The sequence below is a fragment of the Cyrtonyx montezumae genome, unplaced genomic scaffold, assembly GCF_038088225.1.
Source record: "Cyrtonyx montezumae isolate F1298 unplaced genomic scaffold, pur_monq_1.0 scaffold_0, whole genome shotgun sequence".
NCBI lineage: Eukaryota > Metazoa > Chordata > Aves > Galliformes > Odontophoridae > Cyrtonyx > Cyrtonyx montezumae.
The window spans coordinates 34800151-34818757 of record NW_027071824.1 but is presented as its reverse complement, the minus strand read 5'-3'; the positions used below and the strand labels follow the sequence as shown (position 1 = coordinate 34818757).

At 34.7% G+C, this 18607-nt stretch overlaps 1 protein-coding gene across 1 annotated transcript in view; it reads left to right on the top strand.

The window, feature by feature from the left end:
- SYNE1 (spectrin repeat containing nuclear envelope protein 1) overlaps positions 1-18607 on the top strand; it is a 276072-nt gene that overhangs the window by 167755 nt on the left and 89710 nt on the right. The window contains exons 82-91 of the mRNA XM_065732123.1: positions 531-686; positions 1162-1314; positions 3150-3332; positions 4836-4973; positions 6117-6302; positions 8951-9073; positions 10800-10982; positions 12207-12350; positions 15429-15623; positions 16670-16810. Coding sequence (XP_065588195.1) covers positions 531-686; positions 1162-1314; positions 3150-3332; positions 4836-4973; positions 6117-6302; positions 8951-9073; positions 10800-10982; positions 12207-12350; positions 15429-15623; positions 16670-16810 — 1602 coding nt within the window. The remainder of the gene's footprint in view (positions 1-530; positions 687-1161; positions 1315-3149; positions 3333-4835; positions 4974-6116; positions 6303-8950; positions 9074-10799; positions 10983-12206; positions 12351-15428; positions 15624-16669; positions 16811-18607) is intronic.

The following is an 18607-nucleotide window of genomic DNA, read 5'->3' as shown; positions in this document are numbered from 1 at the left end:
AATTCAAATTACACTATATTAATTGAATCTTGAGTAAGCCACTGAAGAAAAAAAAAAGATAAAAGTGGGCTGTAATATATTACTTTAAAATTATATGATACATGTAAATATTTGTATTTATGCAACTTTACATATCTAGAATATAGTTCATCCTATTATATCTCCCAATTTAAAATATGAAGGAACTGCATAACATAAATGGGCAGAACATGGCATTTCTTTTCCATGTCAGAGGTCTTGGGAGAAACAAAAGCAACAAAATAAAATAAACTCCATTTACTGGGGGTGCTGAAAACTTGGTGTTTTCCATGTACAGATGACATACTGGAACAGAGGACTGGGCCAGAACATAAGTGAGAATCCATGGAATCTCAACATACAATTCTTTATATGAATTCTAATTAAAATAAAATTTGGAAGCAATTAGTTTTGCTGTAAGCTGCAAGTAACATCATGTTCTGCTTATACAGTTTATACGGACATACTTACTATACTGTTGTTTCTAATAATATTGTTTTTTCTGTAATTAGTCTCTCCTCTGTGAAGTAACTACTCATCGCCAGGCTGTTGAAAAAATGGCTGAACAACAACAAAATAAGTACTTGGGGCTTTATACAATTTTACCTTCTGAACTCTCTCTTCATTTAGCAGAAGTTGGGCTGGCCCTTGTGACTGTACAAGATCAGGTAAAATGTAGTAGATGAAACTTACAGAATCACTGCATTTTCTAGTTGGTCATCTGGTTCAACCCCAATCACTCAAGCAGAGTCCTGAGCATGTTGCCCAGGACCATGTTTATTTAGCTTTTGAAGATCTCCTGTTAGAGAGACTAAATCTTAGTAAGCAACCTGCCCACTAGTGGTGTCAACTGCATAATACAAAAGTGCTTCCTGGTATCGAGAGGGAGCCTACTGTGTTCCAGTTTGTGTACATTGCCTCCTGTCTTGGCACTGATCACCACTGATATGAGCCTGTCTCCCTTTACAAATGTAAGGCCCTTCTTTGGACTTTGTAACTTTGCAACACACTGTATCCAAGTGTGATCAAAATGTGATTAGTTTTATTAATTTTAACAAAATACTACTAGGATAATTTCAAAGTGAAAGACAATTCCTTTCAGAAAGAGAGTTTTCTAGTTACTGAATTTCTTATTTTCAACAGATTCAAGCCCAAGAAAAAGAATCTGAGCATATCAAAACACTGAATCAAGAGTTTGGACAGAAAACTCAGGGGATAGCAAATGAATTAAACGCAATTCTTTCCAAACTGAAAAGGAAAACAAATGATATAGCACAAGCTAAACTTGAACAGAAGGTAAGACTACACTTTCCTTAATTGGTTACACCAAAAACTTTTCTGAACTGAGAATTTGTACCAATATTATATTCGTGAAGATCTCAGATATTTTAATTATTATTTTATTATGTAGTTCAATGGAATGTACAGAAGTATTATTTGCAAACTAGCCCAAACAGGGTATAACAAGAAAGTGGAGTGAATATTTGAGATTAAAAGAATGTGCAATTCTCTCTAAATAAAGAATATGATTACAATCTGAAGAAGCCCAAGAGGCTTCTAAATTATTCCTAAAACACAATTCTTTTCAGTCCATTTTTACAGTTGATAAATAGAATTTGACTTAGTAGTTGATCTCATATAACTTGGTGTAATCATGAAGTACTACTGGTGCAGTTAAGGGGAAATGCAAAGGAGTCTCTCATAAAAACTCATCTCTACTAAAGCATGATGGCCAAGTTAGGATTGTCATATGAGAGCAGAACTTTATTTTTGTTTCCTTGAATGTTGTTTTTCCTATTTCTTCATTGTTGTTGGGGATAGGAGGGAGATAGGGCAGGGGAACTGGTTGTGCCTTCGTTTGTTTTTGCTTGCATCTTTTAACTAGTTAAAGATAAGCTTGATTAAATTACTGTGTGAAAGTAAGTAAAGCATAACAAATAGGGGAAGTCTTGGTATGTCTGTTGTATCAAAAATTACCTGTTTGTTTTCATAAGTTATTAGCAACATCATCTGAAGTGCTATTTGCTTTCTAGAACATGTCACTGAAATACATCCCATTAAAGTTGTTAAACTTAATGCATCTCATTAAAATTGTTATATTTTTTGGGTCAAGGATTTACCAGAAAGCCAATTCAATGTATTTTCCAAAATGTCACAGACTAATGTTCTATGTCACCAGAGATTTAGTAAAATTTTTGTAGCTGCATGTTGTGTAGTTTAACATCTATCTTTATATCTACACATAAATAGTTACGTTATTAAAGTGTAATGCTATTAATAGATTAATATTCATTTATCACAAATGATCAAATGGTTGATCTTAAATTATGATTTAACTAGTCTCTATCAGAACAGTCCTAACCAGATGAGTTTAAAACACTTGGGCTAGATTAGTGTTCAGTTCTGAATTAGTTATTGTCTGATGATTGCAATTTATATTTCTAAAAGTAATTGCGGAGGGTTTGATGGGAATTATTTTACAAAAGGAGTGAATCCTTAATATCTTAGGCATGAAAACAAAGACAAAAACCCAACACACCATAGAGTATCCAGTAAGCATTTTGTCAGTTTGAGAACTATAGTTAACCTTTTAGATTTCTTCTCTAACTCTTACAATTTTTGTAATTATGGTAGGAAAGTTTGATTTAAAAATTGGTTTCTATTGAACTGATCTGTCTTGATCCAAACTGCACCTTTGTCTGGATCAAGCTATGAAAACACTTTTCATAATGCATTCTTGAGCAATTACTGATTTCTGAGTTTTTAAGCATAACAAGACCCTTTCAAATAAACAAAAAATCTTTGTCATGGCAATGTGTGCTGACCATTCACTTTGTCCAAGAACAGTTGACGTCACTCTGAAGTGACTCAGTCTTTTGATATAGTAGGGAAAATGGTTATCTATTTCAGCCAAGTTAGAGAGGTAAAAACTAGTGGCACACATTTAGAAGATGACCAAACACCCTGCTGTTCTGCCTTACTGTTTAGACAGTTGTTACCGATTTTCAGCCAAAATATAAATGAAGTAAATCATGGACAGTTAGGACAGGGTGTAAGAATCGCAGGTTGGACTAGAAATAATCAACCAGAAAGCTTCCTGTCTCACTTATTTTCTTGTTTATTCTATCTAGATCCTTGGTGAAGAGTTGGACAGCTGTAATATAAAGTTGCTGGAATTAGATGCTTCAATCCAGGAATTTGCAGAACAGAATGTACCCCTGGCTAAGCAGCTGGCTAACAGAATAGGAAAACTCACTGCACTGCACCAACAGACCATACGACAGGCTGAGTACAGAGCAACCAAGCTCAGTCAGGTATGGTCTCACTTCTTTACTGTCATTTCTTTGGGAAGGAGAAAGTGCATTAAAAAGTTCTCATTTATTTTCCCTTAGTTATGCAAGAAGATGCATTCCTTAGCATATCTGCCTATTTTTATTCAGGGCTTGTATAACACAGCAGAGAGGAACACAGATTGGTGTCAAATAAGGAGGGTGGAATGACTCTATATGGTGCTGATATAACCTCTTTTAACATGAAGCATCTGATGATTGGTTCTTCTGGTGCCCTGAACAAATTTTAGATCTTCCTACCAATTGCAACATGTCAGGAATTAATTTATTATTACCCTCTTCAAGGCCTCTGTCATGTCACTGTTAATTATATTTGCTTCCTGACAAAGGAAAGGAAAATATTTTATTTTAGTCACTATCTGTAGAGGGAGAATATCATTAGCATATTCAATGAAAAGTTTAGATACAAAGGCCCTGATAATGCATGATCTTTCTCCACTTAATCATTCACGAATTTTTTGTCCCTGCTGTACTCAGGGTTCAGTACCTAGAATCCTTTATGTACTTTTGCTAAATATCACTATCTAAAAATAGTCTAACTAAAAGGAAGGAAAGGGGATTTGTGTGATTTTATCATTAATACCTTGATAATTTGAGCTCTCTTCTTCATGCATGATGACTAAGCTTCTATAAGGCTTGAAAAATAATTGTTTCGTATTCTTTTCAGTTACTTCTGGAAACTTGATTTAAAAACTTAAAGAAAATTGCTGTCAGTGTATGAATTCAATCAAAGGTATTAGATGAAAGGATTTAACTGTTAGGATTTTTTTTTTCAGAACCAGGAAATCTGTTTCCCATTACAAAGAATTAAAAAGTCAAAACAAACATTGCATGCAAATGCAAAAGTATAATGTAATGTGGTCCATTCTTCATACAGGACAAATGGTTGAAAATAAGTGAAATTAATCCTGTTAGAACTACAGGTACATGCTAAACAGAAATTAGATGAATCAGAGTGGAGCATCTTTTATCTTGTACTTCAAAACAAGTACAACTTTTCTCTTTTTGGAAAGATGACAGCCTGGGTGGATGAAGCACATTTTAAATAAGTTATTTGGGGAGATGCATAGTAAGACAAAAAAGAAGGAGCGGGAATGACGCAAAAGAGGCTCGTAATAAGCCACAAGCTCACTCAAGTTATTTTCAAACTTACGTGTGAGGCTGAAATGTGTGCCAGAAGTGTACACTCTAGTGATGCAGATGGGTATCAGTGCAGTCTCCCACTGTGACCTGAGTTTTTGTAATGCTATTTTCCCCCCAAAATGGATATGCTTGCTACTGGAACCAAACCTTTTTTAACCTCATCAATACAGACTCAGTTGGTTTATATTCAACAGTAAGTAAAAGTTGTTAAAATGATCCCCAAAGTAAAAAGAGTAAATTAAATAAACACATCTGTAATCCTCTAAGAATTGTACAAAATTACATCCTAGATATAAGAGGTGGATTTTTTTCTTCTATATCCAGGCCACTTCACATTTGGAAGAATACAACGAGATGTTGGAGTTCATACTGAAATGGATTGAGAAAGCAAATATCCTAGTGCATGGTAGTATAACATGGAATTCTTCCTCTCACCTTCGTGATCAGTATAAAGCTTACCAGGTGATTATAATAGCTATGACATTTAACAGAAGTGTATAGAAGATCTTAATATTTATCTTGTATACTTTTTTCTCCCTTTCCTTAAGAGAAAAAGAATCTAAAAATGTTATGGTACTCTGTCCTCCAAGTCTTCGAGATGATTGATTTCTTCTGTGTAATTGTTTTGTAGACTGAAATGAGGAAACCTTGAAACTATATGTTTCAAGTAATTTTTGTGTTTACTCAAGTACATTGGCTTCATAGGAGTTTTTGTTAGAACATTTTGTTTACACAGTGAGATGTTATCACACTGAATACTTCGTAGCAACTAATACCTGTTTGAAGGAAGATTATAATAGTTCTTTTCCTAGCACTCGCCAGTAACGTATTAGAAGTGCTTATTTAGCTTAACACAATTTTCAATGTTTTTGTTGTTGTTGTTGTTTGTTTGTTTTGTTTTGTTTGATTTTTTCCATTTTAAGCTATTCTGGCTGCCTTTGTTCACATCTAAGCATTCTCACACCAAATATTCCTATACTGATACCCAACTAATAATTTTTTTTTCTTCCCAGTTGCTTCCTGAACATCTCACAGTAGTAGTTTGCTCTTTCTGTGACAGTGCAATTTATTTTCTGCTTGTGATACATGAAAGCATGGGATCAAATGAACAAATTGAAATATATCCTGGAGGAACATGGGAGATAGTTTCTGATGTTGCTATGGCTTTTTCCCTGCTTCAAAAGTAGAAGAGATGGACGTCTTGCCATCCAACAGAATGCTTTGGTAGCCAGTTTTTTAGGATGTAGTAATGACTATTTTCCTGTTTTCACATTGCATCCAAGTGTTTTCTGTGGCTTCCTATTATATATATCAGACTTCCAGACAAATTATGTTCATACATGATGCATATTAAGTTTTACAGGCAAGCATGTATTTCAAAATTCTAAAATAAGTGGTTAATAAACTTTGAGACTTATGCTTTTGTTTCCCTGAAGCACTTCAACATTTACTCATATTGTCTAAGCTTTACAGTAAACTGCTAGAACACAATCATGTTTACTTACATGTAGAAACTGAGGAGTTTGCAGGGTAAGAATGTACTAAGAGAGAGGCCCAATCTTTAGCTCAAATCTGGCACTCAATTCTGAACACATCTTTTTCTAGACTATGCTTGAAGAATCTGGGGAGATCCATGGAGATCTTGAGGCCATGAGTGAAAGGATTGAGTTTCTGTCCAGTGTATACTCAACTGAAGAAATGTCTCAGCAAGTGCTAGAACTGGGGCGTCGGACAGAGGAGTTGCAACAAGTTATCAAAGCACGGCTTCCAAATCTGCAAGATGCTACCAAGGTATTTGAAAACACTTTGTTTCAAATACTGACTGACAGCTAGGCCTCTGTGTGCTAAGAGCATTGTGGTTTTGTGAGTATTAGCAGTGCAGATTATCTGTCATATATAAGGACAATTCTGTTGTTTAAAAATTATCTTGCACCACTTGGGATGCTGTTGGGCATTATGCCTTGATTTCAGCAACTGCTTCAGACAGCAGATTTCTGTAGGTCATGTTATATCTGGCCCCTCTGCTTGGATGTATTGGGGACCATAGGATTTCTCAGAAGGAACTAAACACCTGTATTTAGATACTTGAATTGGGATGAATATATCTATGATGAGATTTATGAAGCACCATATAGTTTTCACGCAGAAGATATCTAAAGCCTGTCATCTATTAATTCAGATCAGTACTGAACCTGAAAGGGCCTCTATAATGTAAGATCTACCACTCTAAGGAAATGTAATAACATGTTTTGTTGTGTCCCTGATATTTCTTTGTGATTCTTCCATATGTGTTGTTGTAAATGTGAATGTGTGTTATATGTATGTCATGTATGAGAGCATTATAGACAGGTGCAAGATGCAGAGTAAAGCGGAGAAGACTCTAACCTTTTGTTTGCTACATATTGCATATCTCTATGAATGAAGAGATATTACATATCTCTTCATTGAATCGACAAAATAGTTAAAAAACAAACAAAAAGCAAACAGTACAGTATATTTCTAGGATTTGTTTTGCTGTTGGCTGATACAATTATACATAATTAGGAAAGTAATACCTACAGGCAGCTGAGAATAGTCTATCAACGGTAGTTAAGGTGATCACAACTAACATTGGAATTTTTTTTCTTATTTCACAGTATTTATAGGATATAGCAGTGTAGCGATTTAAGAGCCAATTGACAGCTAATGTCCACCACTCCACTCTCTCCCCATCCTCAGAAGGATAAAGATGGAAAAAGAAAAGATGGGGTTTATATAAGAAGCAGTTTAATTAAATTAAAAGAAAATAAAATAAAGAAAAGCAAAGTGTGGAAGTAAAAGGAGAGAGTGTGGAGAATTTTTAGAAAGAAAATTTTTCACTAATTTCCATCAGCAAACAACGTTCAGTCCCATCTTAGGAAGCGTGGTCTTGGCTACTAGTGGTTGCTCAGAAAGGTCACTGCTTTCTTACAAAGGTACCACCTCCTTTTTATGAGTAGAGGGTGATTTTTTGTTTTTGTTTTTTTTCCCCCATTGAATAGACTAGAGACTGGCACACGAATAAGCAGAGTAGAATGAAACTTACTAACTTCACTTCTCAGAGAAATATCGGAATAACTGAATAAACTGTGTAAACTGTTACATAAATACATGTAAATGAGTAGAAGTCAACATAGATTTGCGAAGAAAGAAAATCATATTAAGAGAGTCAAATTTAACATGAAGATAGCCTTGTAGATAAATGTACAGTGTGTCATATGTATCTTGACTTTAATAATGTTTCACAAGATATTGTTATTAGCAGTTGATAACTTTATCTAGTTGGAAATGTATTAAGTAAGTTTATAGATAATTAGAAATTTACCTGGTGTGTAATTATCAATGGTTTGCACCCCAGAAGATGAGAACATGATGTAGGATTTTTCAGGTTCTCCTCTGGGCTGATACAAGTCAGTATTTTCATTAATAAGTTGTAGTAAGTTGGATGGTGTTTTAGAGACCATAACTTCTAAGTTGATTAGATGACACTGAATGTACAGGGGACACCTGAAAAAATTTGAACTGCTATTCAACAGAGATAAAGCAAATTGTTACCTTTAGACAGGAAGAAAAAATTATTTGTGTATCTGAATGAGGAATTACTACCTAGATGTACCCTGTAGAGATATCTTGAACTTAATAATGTAGATTATAGAAAAGAGAATATTTTTGTAAAATAATCCAAGCAGTATGCAAAAAATAAAGAATATATTTGTCAAGACATGTGAACTGGTTCTTCTATCTATCGCTAGCAAGCATGATTTCAACTGTGTCTACTTTTGCACATGAACAGAGGATAGTGATGATAGTGAGATGAATATAATCTTGCAAGAAAAAAAAGCATTGAAAGAGGAATATGACATATGAAGTATTTAGAGAGGATAAAAATAATTTGTTTGTATCTGTTGATAATAACATACTAAATATATATATAAGATATAGAGGACAGAAATTGCAGTAGAAAAAGCTTCATGTCAAGCCATCATATAAAAAGAAATCTACAAAATAAGAGTACTGGAGCACTGGAATATGTTATCTGTGGAGGTAAGCACACTGCTGCTAGTGTTTTTAAGAACAGTCTGAAAAGATAGCCCAGTTCTGTCCTTTCTTATTTTGAGAAGTTGATGAGAGGACATCTTGATCTCCTTTCTAGGCCTCACTCTTTGAAATCAGTTTTGTAACATACATACTGTGTTTGAGATAGATGAAGTACTTAAAATAGCAACTCTAGCTGTGAAACCTATTTTTCCATACTCATAATACTTTCAACAGTTTCCCCTGTTAAAATATTTTAAAATATTGACTTAGTTTTGACAATGTAATAATGGACACAACTATAAAATCCAGACAAATATATATGTTTATAGTGACTTTTTTTTTCCTGATTCATGATATCATTCACAAATCTGTTGTTGTTACAGGACATGAAGAAGTTTGAAGTTGAGCTGAGAGCCTTGCAGGCTGCTCTGGAGCAAGCCCAAGCCACACTGACCTCTCCTGAGCTTGGGCGTTTGAGTTTGAAAGAGCAACTGTCTCACAGACAGGTAAAAGGGCAGAGTCTCAAAATTAACACTTTAGTAGCATGAGCTTGCATGAAGAATGCTGAGTAAGACTGCTTGTGGTATTTCTTTTGTGGGTAATTGTTTCAAATTCTAGCCCCAAATTAGGGCCAAGTGAATAAGGAATTGAATCATAGAATGATTTCTAAGCTAAGAAGAAAAGCTAAGAAAAAACTCAGTATTTCTTAAGTCCAGCTACCTTTTCTTTTGCATGTTTAATTGAATTACCACCATAAGATATTGCTGCTTCCTGCATTTAACTTAATGTACTACAGAGTTCTATCTGTTAGTTGCTTTTGGCTCAGTCCCATGACAAGAAAATTAATCCATGTTATTGAGTTGCTTGAAAAATATTTCTTGCTGCAAGCTGAAATAGAGATTTAACTTTCCTAGTCTACCAGCAAATATCAAATACCAACAAGTCCTCTTTGTATTTAAATCTGTGTAAAAAATACGTAGATTAAATGTATATACACAGAACTTTTTTTAGTTAAAATAAGTATTTAGTCTTTTAAAGATTAAATCTAAATCTCAGTAATGACATTGAAGGGTGTAAGTGAAATACATCGTCCATCCAAACTGTAAAGGAATATGGTGCTTACACTGTTCATGTGTATTCTTTCCCCTGGTTCTGTCAGACCTCGACAGTATGACTTTCTTTTGTACAGACAGAAAGGGGCTGTAGCCCCCGCTCGCCACTTCACCAGATAGACAGGGTTTTGGTGGGTGCCTGGCTGAGTATCTCTGAGTGCCAGTTGCTACAAGACATCCTTTGCCAGCAGTACCAGGCTTGCCAGAGGAGGGAACTTCCCCCTGATATGGAAGCAATAGGTCGTTGTAGCAAATCATGGTTATATTATCCACCATGAAGCTAAATTTCTGCATATGGTATAGGAGGATGGAGAGGGTCATTCTGTTCCCTATTTTCTGCATACATTGTCCAAATGATTTGTACTAGTAATATAATGAAGCCCTTTTCATCAACTTTGCCGTTTTCTATGATTTTTTTTTCCTGTATTAAAACTATATATTTTGATCTAAAAGGGAAGTTTAACATACATTTAACTTCTATTGAAGTTAAAAAGAATGCCAATACAGTCTATTCTCCAGTTATTATCTGATGATAATGATATCTCTCTTGTGCACAGGCACTGTGATAAGAATAGATACTATTACCAAAGACATCCTGTATACTATATTTAAAGGAAAAATGTTTTTGCATAGCTGTGTTTTCTTGTTCTTGACTGACTTTTGAATTTTAAGTAACATCAGCTATCATTTTTATTTTCAAGGAAGACTGTAAACATAACAGGATTTATCTGCTATTAGTCAACAGGGAGTACTAGTTGGATTTTTGACATTAAAATATATGTGTACATATGTAACTCTTCTATAGATTTGTGGATTTTGTAAATATATTTTTCAAATATATTAACAGAAATATTATTGTGCTTAGACACTCTGAAATAGGGTTGAGTATACCCTTTCCTGAACTATTGTTATGCCTATTATTTAGGCCTTTTGATTTATCAATACTTTAAAGGAGTCCTATTTCAGAACGAATAACCCTGGACAAAGTGTGTCCTGATTGTATTAAATTATAAATAAATAAGTGGGTTGTTGTAGTATGTGAATTCATCATTTGTTATTTACTGCAAAAGATACCGTGGTTGTGCTAAACTAACTTACCTGTGTAACTGACTTTTTCTAGCGTCTCTTGTCTGAAATGGAATCACTGAAGCCAAAGGTTCATGCAGTCCAGGTCTGTCAAAGTGCCTTGAGGATTCCTGAAGAGGTGGTCACCAGCCTGCCAATATGTCACAGTGCACTCCAGCTCCAGGAGGAGGCCAGCCGCCTGCAGCACACTGCCATTCAGCAGTGCAATGTCATGCAGGCAAGTGTTAACTCCATCCTGTGTATTACTCAGAGTAACTTGAAAAGTGCCTTACAAAAGACAAAATATCTCTGTCTATTCCATTTCTTTTCTATTTTATATCATTAAGATGTTCCCTACTCTGTTTCAGTCACTTCTGACTCCATCTTTTTGGAGATTTAACATTTGTAATGATGTTACTGTTAGATTTATTCATCAGACTCATCCCAGTTCTCTCCTTTATTTTTCTGTGTTTAATGATACTAGCAGTGACTAGCAAAACAGCTAATTTACAACTGTATGAGGGGTGATTTTATAATTAATATAACCAAATAAGAAAATAAATTTTAATATGCCGTTACAACATAATCTGCTTATGATAATAACAAGTAAAATTAAGAAAATAACTTTCTAGGCTTAAAATATTTTTTCTATGTATTTTAAATTTCTACATATTTTCTTTCTGATTTGAAAGCCATTCAGTTTGTGTTAAATTGCTAATTAAATTTTCAAGAAAATAAGGGATTTTTTTTTATTGTGTCACTTCATACCTAAATATGTAAAAGTATTTTCAGACTACAAGTAGAATAAACTTACTTTCCTAGTAGCTGGTTATAGAAAAATACATAGCAAGCTCATGTAGAAAAATTCAAGTTAGAGAGCAGTAGAGGCTACAGATCATTGAGAATAGTTAAGAATAAGGAAGAATATGGTGTCAAACATACGTTATAAAAACAGATTAGACCAGCTTCTGTTGAGTCTATGATAGAAAACCAATATCACACTGGTAGGACTGTGGTCTGAATCCATCTTCAGAATCGTCTCCTGGCTGTATTTCCTGTGATTCTGTGAAAGCTTATTAAGTCATGTTGTCCTTCACTTCATAGAAGAAGGCCTGAAGTGAGTAAGCAGATGTAAATGCTGTGGTAAAACTGTCAGACTAGGTGAGTAGGCAGTGCTGTCGGTTGGTGAGAATTCTTGGTGCAGATGTTTGTTGGAAGCTGAAGATTTACCCCCAATGTTGAATATCTTCAAAAATCACATATCTGAACTGTTTTCTGGAAACAGTTAAAGAATTGCAGTTCACCATGTTTCTTAACAGACTGATGATTTCCTGCTTTGCTTATCCAGGTGCTAGTGCCATTTATGTCTAAGTTTACTTAATTTCATAAGGGGGATTGGTCATGCTTGGAGTAAGTAAATACTTTTTTGTGTAGACACTCAATTATTTATTCTCCTTTCTAGGAAGCTGTAGTTCAGTATGAGCAATATGAGCAAGAGATGAAACATTTACAGCAAATGATAGAGAGTGCCCATCGTGAGATCCAAGACAAGCCAATAGCAACCAGTAACATCCAGGAACTCCAGAACCAGATTTCACGTCATGAGGTAGGAAAGCCATAACAGCGTGTGCTCATTAGTAACTCACATGCCCTAAATACTTTTCATAATTGAGTTTCATTAGATAACTGAGTAGTTTTTCAGGCATGCTTAAAGGTGCTCTGAACAGGTAAACTAATACCCAATATGAAAGTCATGTGCTTTGCAGTCTGGAATGTTCATTTGTTTATTCATTTAATTGTAATTCTAATTCCTAATCTTCAAGTGATATTATGGCAAGCTAATGCATTATGTAATTAAGAGGCAGTTAACATTTGAACTTGACTGAGGAGCATCCCATAAGTTAATGCTACTAAACATTTAGTCAGCTGATCACTGCCAAATTAATGATTATTTATTTTCATCGCATTAACAAAAACACCAAGGTACTTGAATTACAGCAAAACCACAGTAAATTTGGAGGGATATTGTGCAAGAGAGCAACCCAAAGGCTTCCTATCATGTTCTGGGAAGAGCTTTGTCCTGTGGAGTTGCAGATCCTACCATCAAACTCATTAATCTTGAGCACTCAAATGAGTTGCGACAGCCTCCGTGGAGCCTTCACTGCTATGCCTTCATGAGGGCTTGTAATCCCCTTTCCCTTGCTCCTTCCTGTTATTTACTCCTAGGGATAGAAAATGAGTCACTTATATCTGTACATCACTTTTGACACCAGATGGCACAATTTCTTTAGCTTTTAATTAAAACCTACACATAGTATTATGTAATATAGCCTGATGCTATATGTATTGCTCATTTTCTATGCAGTTCTGACAAAAGTAACTTTCTATAAATGCAGACCAGTTCCCCTTTAAAAAAAAGAAAAAAAGAAAGAGTTTCATGCTTTTAAGGATTCTACATTTAGAGGCAAGGATTTTTAAAAGACTAACATATTAATATTTTTTGTTTATATGTTGTCAGCTGAGTAGTTGTGGGAAAACACACAATCACAGAAGGGGACTTTAGATTGTTACATATCTTTGAAGGGTCTGTCTAGGTGCATGGTTACATGTGTTATTAATTTAATAAAACTTTATTTATGCGATTCCCTATTGAAGCCTGCATGAGCAAAAAATTAAAGGGAGATTTGTAGCAGCTATGTTTAGAATGAAAATAGGAGAATGGAAGTAAAAGGAACATACACTGATGTCTAGAAAGCTTATAGTGATGTGTATACATGTAACAGCAGTTAAACTCTGTAACTAAGCTTACCAAACCCAGTTTCATTAGAATTTCAGATAAGAATATGGCTAAGCATCTCCATACATTGTATGTCTTTAATAGATATACAATACCTTACAAAAAATTGCCTTTGTAGGTTATCTTGTATTTTTCACAATCATGTTTTTGCATCTTTTTATCTTTTCCTTTTTTTTTTCAGGAGGTATGTTAGATATAGGAGGTATGTTAGATGCTCAGCATATCAGACATTAATGTGACATGTTATTCTATTGAATGTATTGAATTACAATTGATTTCCACTTGTGTATCTGAGATGTGTCATTCATTGAACATTAGAGAATGGCTAGTACTTGCCAGACAGAGCAGTTGTACTCCAGCTGCTAGACGTTAAAGCTATGGCTTCACTTGATTGCAGTTTGTCTTTCAGCTGAACTAGGTGTCTGTTTTAGATTTTTCTTAGTCTCTAAGGTGAACTGTGGAGCTTCAAAGGTGCTTCTTTTGTTGCTGGTATGGCAAACAGTGATAGGTAGCATTGATTCCCAGGCAGAAAACATCAGCATTCTTTGTGGTGCATCCAGTTTCTAATTGTGCATTTTTCACTTAGACAATTCTGCACTGCAACTTTGAGGAACTGATTTACTGAAGATGTTTTATAACCAATGTGATCTTTCATTTTACTTGTCTGAAAATGATACTTGTTTCATTTTACTCTGTCTTACTGGTAGTCTTTTTATTTTTTTAATTTATTTTTTAAAGATATTTCAATAATTTATTTTTATAGCTTATATCAGCTTGTGTTTCATACTTCAGTTTATATTATATGTTTATTATTATGCTAGATCTTGCAGTTTTGGTTGCTATTTTTCCTTGAAAGCTTTCATTAGGTAAAAAATGTAAAGCAAGCTTAAATAAATGTTTATTTTACTTTATAAATAAGAATTCTGTCACATTACTGAGCCTCCAGGGAGGCAGGACCAATAGCTTTAGCATAAATGTGAAAAGTTACTGCTGTATATTTTTTGAAATATATGAGTTTAATACCTTGAAACCAGACGTTGAGCTAGGCAGCAGTACAGGGCATAAGATAATACAAGCCACTCATTTCCATATTTCTTCTGTGACTAAACTTACTGTGATAATGTTTCACCATTAAATTGACCATTCAAGAGCCATGATAAATAATACTTGAAAATCTTGCTTTAAGCCTGATTCATCAAGGCTTTTTAACGTTTGACTCTGAAGACATGAGCAAAAACAAAATGAAATGCAATTTATCTAAACTCTGGCATAAATGATTCAGTCTGCATTTATTCTCATTATGTGACTTATTGTTCATGTTACATTTGATCTTGTTAAGCTCTGTGAGTTATTGTTTCATCTATTTGTCCTTTCTGCTGAGAGCTGAATTATGCATTTTCTACAGTTCTGGTTCCCATATGACCTCATTTTCATGGCATGCAGTATGTGGAAAAGCTTCATCTTCCTTAGATAAACACAGATAGATCTAGAAAATAAATAAATAAAAGCAGAAAGGAACAAGGGAGAGATATTCCCCTTTTCTGTAAACTGAAGTGTACAGAATTTGTGCCCAGTTCAGTCTGGATGCAAGAGGTGTCCTTCACTTCTGCAGTCATCACACAGAGGGTTTCACAGTACTTTTCCGGTTTCGCTTCAAAGCTGTCTGCTTTGTGCTTTAGCTGTGCAGTGAGACGCAGCCTGACTTGTTCCCTCCACAATCAACATCCTGCTTTTCAGCTAGTGCTGCTGCTTATGCAGGGTTTCTGAGAGGCAGTGCTATGATTTTATTGGCTGGGCTAGGAGGGGAAGCTCCACGGAAGCTGAAATGCTGCTCGTCCTGTAGTCTGTATTGGCTGCCTCTGCATTAGGGAAAAAATGTTTCCTCAGGAGCTGGCACAGAAGATCAAAGGATACCAGGAGCAAATTGCTTCTTTGAATTCAAAGTGCAAGATGTTAACGATGAAAGCGAAACATGCCACTATGCTTCTGACAGTGACAGAAGTGGAGGGGCTTTCTGAAGGAATGGAGGAGCTGGATTCAGACCTACTCCCGGCACACCCTGCACATCCATCAGTGGTTATGGTAAGGAAGGAATTGGTCTCGGTGCTGTTTATCCTAGTAGCTTGTTTTTGCATTGTTGCAACACTTCTGTGTAGCCAGTTGTCACAATTCACATCTATATTTTGCTTTTGAAATGGTCGGGCAGTGGTGAACTTCAGCTTCCTCTTTCTGTATTTTCCTTTACATGTGTTTTATGAAATATTGTATATGTATTATGAAATACTAGTGGTGGTTGTCTTTAATAAGATGCAAATATATTCATTTTTCTTTGCTGTCAGCATGTGGAAGCAAACACTGGAAAACTACTGAGTTGCAGGAAAAAAGAGAAAGGCAGAAAAAACATTATTTCATAACGTTGCAGTGTGTGTATTTAAAAGACTGTATTTTTTAAGCTCCTTTATTAAAAAGTTGATATGGTACTCGACAGTAGGCTGCTATGTTCTTATATTAATGTGTGGAAATTAAAACTAGTTAAGAGTTGACATAGGCCTCATGCTTGAATTAAACAGTTTTTGCCTGTTTCTTGTTGGGTCTCCTTCAAACATATTGCTGATGTCACTGAGGTTTTTGCCTGAGTGATAATTCAGTGCAGATTTCAGGGTTTATAACTGTATAACAGAGTTAGGGAAGAAAAAAGCACAAGTTACTTATGAGTTAACGTGTTTTTTATATTTTAAGTCCATTCCTCATTTTTCTAACCAGGCCAGATTGCTGAGACCAATACTACTGTATTCTGTAGCTCTCCATAATGTTTCCATATGCATCTCTGGCTGCATTAGAAGACATCTGGGCAAACCTTAACTTGTTAATTAAGCTGCTGGCTGTGCATTTCCTTTTAAATTCATTAGGCTATAGGAGAGCATGTTCATACTGAAGTATGACAAGTAAATAAAACCATTGATTCACCACATTTTTTACCTGGCAAATGTTAAGAGCACAAGGGATGACTATATAGTGTTAATTCTAGCTGTGTGTTATTTTTCTTGCTTTGAGCTCAGTCTATGTAAACCTAAGCTGAGGTAACTGATTTTCTTCCTGTGCTCTGGGGTTTGCTTTTCCTGTGGCAGATGACTGCTGGTCGCTGTCACACGCTGCTCTCCCCTGTCACAGAGGAGTCTGGGGAGGAGGGAACCAACAGTGAGATCTCTTCTCCACCTGCCTGTCGCTCTCCCTCACCTGTGGCTAATACAGATGCTTCTGTTAACCAGGTACCTCTTTTTTTTTTTGCATTCTTTCAGCTTTTATGTCAGAGATGTGCATGATTCCATCCCATGGTGGTTTATTTAATCCTGTGAAATAATATTTACCTATAGAGACTAAGCCTTAGATCCTTATATCTTACTTATCTGAACCCTTAAGTCCGAGCTCAGTTACTGACTTCTGAGTTTAAAATGTGTAAACTTGGCATAACCGCTATTCACTATTTTTTAAATAGATCTAAGTGTAATTTACAAAGCTCTTCTATGTCACAACTATTTTCTGTTTATACTTTGTGTTTACAGCAGTATACAATGGAATCTTGTATCCTGAGAAACATTGAATTTTCAGCATCAAAACACTGCATTATGTCCATTTACTTCTATCTTACAGTACCATTGTCATTGTATCAATGGTATTTTCCACTTAACACCATTTCAAGTATTAACTTTCATGTATCTTTTTAATGTATTGTTCATTCTATAATTTTAAGTAGTTATGAGAAAGATCAGTTAAATCACTTATATTACATTTTAAACTAAACCTGAGAACTCTGACACTCCTACTAGGATCAAGTGTACATCAGTATCAATTAAAATGGGAGCAATGAGCCAGCACATTGAGCATCATGCACATGAAAGAACATGTTAAGCTGAAGTTTATAAATTAGGAGCAGTTACTGACTCACTGAATTCATCGTGTTTAGAGTTCTGTGGTTGTTTGTTTCTTGCAACAATGGCTAATTACAGAATTGACTCCTGCAAACTTCAAAGGTACAGTAGTATAGTGCTGCATTGCTGAGTAGATTGAGAAAAGCTTGAGCAAGTTGCCCAATAATTCCCTTCACTAGTTTCTATGATATATGTGGTACTTTAGAAGATGCTAAATTTAACTGGTTCAATTTCATTAATTGGTACAAAAAAGAATACTGAGGAAAGATAGAAATAAACGTGCCATCCTTCAAAGACAGAATAAAAATGTCATATGATGAATCAGAAGGCTTTTTCTGCCATTTCAGATAGTCAGAAATTTCCCAGTGATTTTTACCTACAGTAGAAAGGCAGCTCTATATTTCATTACCAAAAAAATACTAAGACAGTATTAATCAGTGAGAGTTAAACAACAAAGAACAGCCTTCCTAACAAATTCATTGTCAGTTCATTACATTTATACAAAAATGAAATAAAGCAAATAAAAAACTTCAGTAGCTCACATAATAAAAAACCCATAAAATTACCAGAAAATTATATTGTATCATGGCCTGACACCTGTTTTACACAAGTTTTAAGATGTGTGATTTACATGGGAAGAATTTCATTCATTTGGAAGAGATAAAATTTCAGATGTTATAATAAGACAAAAAACAAAACAAACAAACAAAAACAAAAAACACAGATGAAGGTTTCTTCAGTGTGGGTAGTGTTGAAATGAACTTCGCTTACTAAGCAATTTGAGGAAGAACTTTCCAAAATGCAGTGGTTTACTTACAAAATACTTAGGTTCTCATATACATGAGCTTTAAGCAAAAGAAACTATGAAACTATCAGTGCTGATCATAGTGGATGATTAGGGAGACCTCACGATAGAAGATTGGTAAAAGTAATAATAAAAAGAAGTAGTAGTAATAATAATTCTAGATAAGAGTGAACTATTAGTTTAAGTGTAAGTTAAAAATATTTAGTAAAAATGATCTCTGCAAAACAAATTTAATTTTTTTTGACAGATATAAGTGAAATAATTTCTCAAAGGAATATCACATGTAAATTACCATAAAAATATGTAAAAAGAAGCTCTAGAAAGTAAAGAAT